The sequence below is a fragment of the Lactuca serriola genome, chromosome 7 (assembly GCF_051521515.1).
Source record: "Lactuca serriola cultivar US96UC23 chromosome 7, Lser_US96UC23_V15, whole genome shotgun sequence".
NCBI lineage: Eukaryota > Viridiplantae > Streptophyta > Magnoliopsida > Asterales > Asteraceae > Lactuca > Lactuca serriola.
Genome location: NC_136414.1, coordinates 166,218,445 through 166,224,762, shown reverse-complemented (window position 1 = coordinate 166,224,762; position 6,318 = coordinate 166,218,445). Strand labels below are relative to the sequence as shown.

The following is a 6,318-nucleotide window of genomic DNA, read 5'->3' as shown; positions in this document are numbered from 1 at the left end:
AGAACGACTGCCTGCGGAGCGTATCTCTTTAAAAGTCGAAATGGGAATCCGGTCCCTCGACAACAATCGGAAAGCAAACCACAAAGATTTCATGGATGCCACTGAAACGTCTTATCTCAGAAGTCACCGCAATCAAAAATGATCTTCAAACCGCTATCCAAGATCAAGCCTCTCAGTCTCAGAAGTTAATAGATGAAACTCATACCACTTATGAGTCTACCATCTTGGTTCTTCACTCTACCATCAACCGCCTTCAACGATCCTTAACAACCAACTTTCATGGCTCTGAAATCCTTCAACTCACTAAGGAGATTCATCGCCTGCTATTCAACTCCTCCTCTCCAACCTATCAACAACTCAAAGATGCTATCAAGGCTCAATTTCAGGAGGCCTTCTCCAAAATTGATGGCCTTCGGACATGGCTTGAGGAAGCTCCGATTTGGACTTCCTCAAGAGGGGGAAGTGAAGAAGATCAAGCCCATCAATCTCATCAATCAGATCAAGTTCATCAATCTCAGCAATCAATTTCACTACATCAACCCCCCCCCATCATCACTGGCAATGTTCCCTCATCGCAACCATCATCTCACACTGCACCTCACATTCTGGAGAAACCTGAAACTCCTCCACACTTCAAACATCTTGAGGAACATATGTCATCTCCAAGCTCAACAGATTGTCCTACCATTGTCCAAAGGAAGAATGACTGGAGGGCAGCTAAACTTGGTGAAGAGATCTGGAGGCTATGCGGATTTGACACAGTCATGGATGAAACTCCTATCAATTCTTGGGTTAAACCCCACCGAAGACTGCTAGATGAAGATTACATTCCTCATCTTACATATGTTAAGCCTCCTACTAATGGTTACTGGGATATTCCCATCTCACCCAATGCCAAATACTTCACTGTATTTGAGCCATTTGATCAAATCCTTCCAAATGCCAAACGATTTCCTATGGAATTTGAGAGACTATCTCAATTCTATTCAGAGCATGGCTCTTCCTTTGAGAACATATGGTCAAATGATCGACCATCCGCAGTTGTGAACTACAAAGTCAGAAAATTCATGAAGGCAGAGTTTTTCCAATACACTCTGACCCGAAGGGAACAAGATTATGTCCGGAACCAAGCTGATATTCCTTGCATGAATCTGGAGGAGATTTTCCTCATTGCAAGAGTGTTCTAGGGCAAGGCTGAAAAGTATCCGAAGATGCAAATTGCACTTGATAGAGTCACAGTTTTCTGATAGATACTGTATGCGATTTTGCTAAAATCGATGCAGATATCTATCCCACCATTGCGAAGAAGCATGAATTACCTCCACTTGATCCAGCACCGATGCCCACCGAAGGCTTTGAAGAAAGACCCTTAGGTGCATCTAACTTCCCTGAACTCGGTGTCATCTTCAAAAGGAAAACTGATAATGTCAAATATTTCATCCCTACTTCTGCTATACATCGTCTAACAAAGAAGTGGCTTGACATCTATCGAACCGCAGTTGAAAAGTCAAAATATACCACTCTGGAAGTCAAGTATGAAATTCTAAGGAGGATCACTTGGTTAGAAAGTGTCAGGAAGTTTTGGTGGATCCAAATCAAGCATCTCCATCTTGATAATTGATAAAAGTTAAAGAGGTCACTTAGGGGGAAATTGTTAGAATACTGAAAGTGACTCTCTTGAACTTTCCTAGACCCACAACCAAGTTACTACCGCAATGAAAGCTTCTACCGAAGTCAGAAGACAACAAGTTTTTGCACTTAGTCTATTTTGTCTTTTCTTTACACTTTCTATTTTCCAGTATGCCTTGCATGGGTACTTCTAGAGAGTTATCTTTTTTAATTCTTGAGTCTCTATAAATAGAGCTCACTTGTTCTGAATCAAATACGCATCTTCAAGTATCTTCACTACTTATCAGAAATTCTCTCCTCTCTCACTTCTTACTATCATACATGATCATAATCTCTCTTCGGAGCAAGTCCTTGTGACTTATTCACTAAGTTTGATCTCACTTACTGATCTTGGTTTGAATGCATTCCAAGTTATGAATCAGCTTATGTGTATTCTTGATATAACAATTGTTGTCATTTACATTACTTTACTTTCCGCATCTAACTCACTAACTTCTAACTATTAATATTATTGCTGAGCTAACAGATCTTTCGAGATTAACTATTTCGCTATATACTTGTTCTAACCATTTTGTTCAAGTGTGTCTCAAAGTTTTTCTCTCAACAGGTTAGAACCGAGAGTCTCAAGGGTTACATTGGTGAAATAAAAGCCGATGGAGAATATAAGAAGGTGGTTTAAGAACCGAAAGTACCTTCTGCTGTAAAAAAAATTATGGCCAAGCAGATAAACTCTTAACTCATATGAGAAGAGTAAGGTAGCTCTAGACTGAGTTGATGTAAACGGCCTTATTAGGAAGAAAAGATAGGTATAGATCGAATCATTAAGGCATGCTCGAAATCATAGAGGCTTTGGTCAACATGCAGCAGCATGCGTCTAGGGACCCTTAACTAGTTCGTATCGAAATAGTTGTACTTGTCATGACTCCAAACTCTGTTGTTCTGATACACTTGTGACCTAATTGAAGTGAGAAGAAACAAACACACAACACAAAGAGAACAAACAAAATGAAAATATTTTGAAGTATTGACTTTTCTTAAAAAAAAAAAAAACAGAAATAGAAAATATTTTTGGATTTTTGAAGTTTTCTAAAAAAAAAATTAAAACATAAATAGAAAATGATTTTGGATTTTTGAAGTTTTTTGAAAAAAATAAAAATAGAAATGGAAAATATTTTTGGCGTTTTGAAGTTTTTTGAAAAAAAAAATTAAAAACAGAAATTAAATAAGCATAGACCATATTTAAGAGAAGAGAAGAAATTTATACAACATACAACCGAAACCTTATCTCAATTGAGTGAAGCGAAATAGACCGAGCGTTCGGTTCATTTCGGTTCTTAAAAATTTCAGATCCGAAATAGACCGAGCATTTGGTTCATTTCGGTTCCCAAAAATTTTAGAGCCGAAATAGACCGAGCGTTCGGTTCATTTCAGTTCCCAAAAATTAAGGAGCTGAAATAGACCGAGCGTTCGCTCCATTTCGCTTTTCTAATTTTAGTGAGAGATTTGAGTGTTCGGTAGCGACTCTGCTTCCATCATACCCAAGCCTTGTAAGATTTTGTTAAAGAGTGCTTCAGGTAATGCCTTAGTGAATATGTCGGCCATTTGATCAGTAGATCGAACAAAATGTACTTCCACCTTCCCATCTTCTACATGATCCTTGATGAAATGATATCTAAGTGCAATGTGCTTAGTTTTTGAGTGTTGCTCTGGATTGTGACAAATCCTTATTGCACTTTCTAAGTCACAATATAGAGGAATCTTCTTCATACTTAGCCCGTAATCTCTTAGTTGACTCTGAATCCATATCACTTGTAAAGTGCAAGATGCTGCAGCGATATATTCAGCTTCGGCTGTGGATAGTGATACGTAGGTTTGCTTTTTGGACTGCCAACTAACAAGTTTTCCGTCAAGAAATTGACATCCACTGGTAGTTCTCTTTCTGTCCAGTCCACATCCTCGTAAATCAACATCAGAAAAGGATTGAATGACGAAACCTGATCTTGCAGGATACCAGAGACCAAGAGAACAGGTTCGCTTCAGGTAACGAAATATATTCTTCACTACCACCATGTGAGGTTATCTTGGATTAGCTTGAAACCTAGCACAATAACAAACAGAAAACATAATATCCTGTCTACTAGCTGTTAGAGACATAAGGGACCCTATCATTTGACGATATAGTGTTATGTCGACAACAGGTTTTTCCAGAGATGGTGTTAACTTAGTGCCAAATGCCATTGGAACCTTCACTATTGAGTCGCCCGTCATACCAAATTTTGTCAGTAAGTTCTTTGTATAGGCCTCCTGGTTGATGAATATACCTTCTGTTCCCTGTCTAATATTTAAACCAAGGAAAAAGTTAATTGGACCCATTGCACTCATTTCAAATTTAGTCTCCGTCAACTTTCTGAATTTAGCTGTTAGGGTAGGATCCGTAGAGCCAAAGATGATATCATCAACATAAATCTAAACAATCATAAGATGTTCGCCTTCTTTCTTTCGGAAGAAGGTTGGGTCAACCGAACCTTGTTTAAATTTTGACATTTTTAAGAAGCGAGTTAAAGTCTCATACGAGGATCTCGGTGCTTGCTTTAATCAATAAACTGCTTTGTCCAATACATAGCAATGATCAGGGAATTTCTCATTCACAAACCCTGGTGGTTGCTCGACATAGACAGTTTCTTCTAATTCTCCATTCAAAAAGGCACATTTGACGTCCATTTGGAAAACTTCGAAGTTTTTATGAGCAGCTTATGCCAAGAAGATTCTAACTGATTCCAACCTAGCTACTGGAGCGAAGGTTTCCTCATAATCTATACCTTCCTCTTAACAATATCCTTTCACAACCAATCGAGCTTTGTTACGAATGACATTCCCTTCTTTGTCTACCTTGTTTCTAAAAACCCATTTCAAGCCTACCACTGACGCATCCTTTGGTGTAGGTATCAACCTCCAAACTCTGTTACGTTCAAACTCATGAAGCCCATCTTGCATTGCTTGGACCCAATCAGAATAATCAAGTGCAACTTTTACAATTTTTGGTTCTATCTTGAAAACAAACGAATTAAACATACAAAATTCAACTTTAGAGAATAATACAGTTTGTTTCGCTTTTAATTGAGAACGAGTAAGAATTTTTTCTGAAGTTTCACCAATAATCTGTGCTTTGGGATGGTCTTTGGTCCATTTCACTAATGGAGGATAACTTGAGTCATAATTTGGATCCAATTCAGCATTCACTTCTATCTCAACTTATGATAGATCACCCTCGCCTTCGTCAGTTGTACTTTCACTTTCTTTCTCCCCTGCGACTGGCGAAGTGTAGTCTGTGGCAGCATCAGAGTTTGCACCCGCTAAGGGAGGTGTATTCTCCCCCTCGATCGAACTATTACTTGGTGGTTTTGGATCAGTACATTCTCCTTCTCCCGATCCTTTATTAGATGGAGACGAAATATGACTCTCCCCCTCGAAAGATGCTATGTTTGATGTTGAGGCGGTTGAACTTTCCCCTTCAAATGGTGGATTCCTCGTAGCGGTAAGAGGTTCATTTTCCATCTCTTTGGCAGTTTCATCTATAATTTTCTTGAGAATATCAATTGTAATATATGCGACTTTCGCTTCTGAGTGTGCTGCTTTCTCTGGTTCATCAAATAAGCACATGTATTCTTCAAATAGGTTAGCTATTGGAACCGAGACCTGTCCAGATTCTGGAAAAATTTCTCCTAAGTCACTTTTACTTCTTTGAATTTTCTTCATGTAATTATCATCGAAGGTGACATAATAGGTTTCTTCAATGCATTTTGAGCGTTTATTCAACGCTCTGTATGCCTTTGACGTTAGTGAATAACCCAGAAAAATTCCTTCATCGGCTTTGACATCAAACTTATTACGGTTCTCTTTTGAATTGAAAATAAAACACCTTGAACCGAATATGTGGAAAAATTTGACATTTGGCTTTCGGTTGTTTAAGATCTCATATGGAGTTATAGAGAATCTCTTATTTAGTAAGGACCGATTTTGAGTATAGCAAGTTGTTGCAACAACAACAACCCAAAAGTATAACGGAAATGAAGCGAAACTGAGCATCGTTCTTGCTGCCTCACATAAAGAACTGTTTCGTCTTTCAACAATCCCATTTTGTTGTGGTGTATAATGGGTCAAAAAATTATGAGTTATGCCCTTGTTAGCCAGAAAGCTCTCAAAATCATTATTCTTGAATTCCAGACCATTGTCAGTTCTGATATTCCTTACCGTTTTCCTCAGCTGCACTTCCACTTGCTTGATGAATGTCTTCAACTTGGAAGTTGCATCTGAATTCTGTTTAAGAAAGAAAACCTAGGTGAAGCGTGAAAAGTCATCTACAATTATAAGAATGTACTTACTACTACCGAAGCTTTCAATAGCAAAAGGTCCACATAACTCGATGTGTAAGAGTTCAAGAGTATCAACTATCTTTGTGTTGATTCTTGTAGGGTGGCTTTTTCTGCTTTGTTTGCCCATTTCACAAGCTGCACATAGATGTTCCTTGTCGAACTTGAGAAGAGGGAGTCCTCGAACATGATCACCAAGCACCATCTTCTTGATGTCTTTGAAGTTCAGGTGCGATAGTCGTCGATGCCACAACCAGCTTTCATATGTATTTTCCTTTGATAGCAAACATATTTCTGGTTTTCCTCGTAAAGGGTTGAG

At 38.5% G+C, this 6,318-nt stretch overlaps 1 protein-coding gene across 1 annotated transcript; it reads right to left on the bottom strand.

The window, feature by feature from the left end:
- Positions 1-1,287: 1,287 nt before the first annotated feature.
- Positions 1,288-5,385, bottom strand: LOC145064524 (uncharacterized). Its single transcript, XM_079011959.1, has 4 exons — positions 4,917-5,385; positions 4,729-4,820; positions 4,519-4,677; positions 1,288-1,404 (listed from the first exon to the last, which is right to left on the bottom strand). Exons 1-4 carry the CDS (start codon positions 5,383-5,385, stop codon positions 1,288-1,290), a joined length of 837 nt encoding a protein of 278 aa, XP_078868085.1.
- Between the last annotated feature and the right edge of the window lie 933 nt (positions 5,386-6,318).

Excerpts from the sequence above, each read along its gene's own strand:
- LOC145064524 (XM_079011959.1), bottom strand. The coding sequence starts at position 5,385 with ATGAAGAAAATTCAAAGAAGTAAAAGTGACTTAGGAGAAATTTTTCCA. Across the intron at positions 4,821-4,916 it reads AGGGGAGAAAGAAAGTGAAA|TGAAATGGACCAAAGACCAT; the intron begins GTACAACTGACG and ends ATCCTCCATTAG. Across the intron at positions 1,405-4,518 it reads AATGGGTTTTTAGAAACAAG|ATGACACCGAGTTCAGGGAA; the intron begins GTAGACAAAGAA and ends TTCCTTTTGAAG.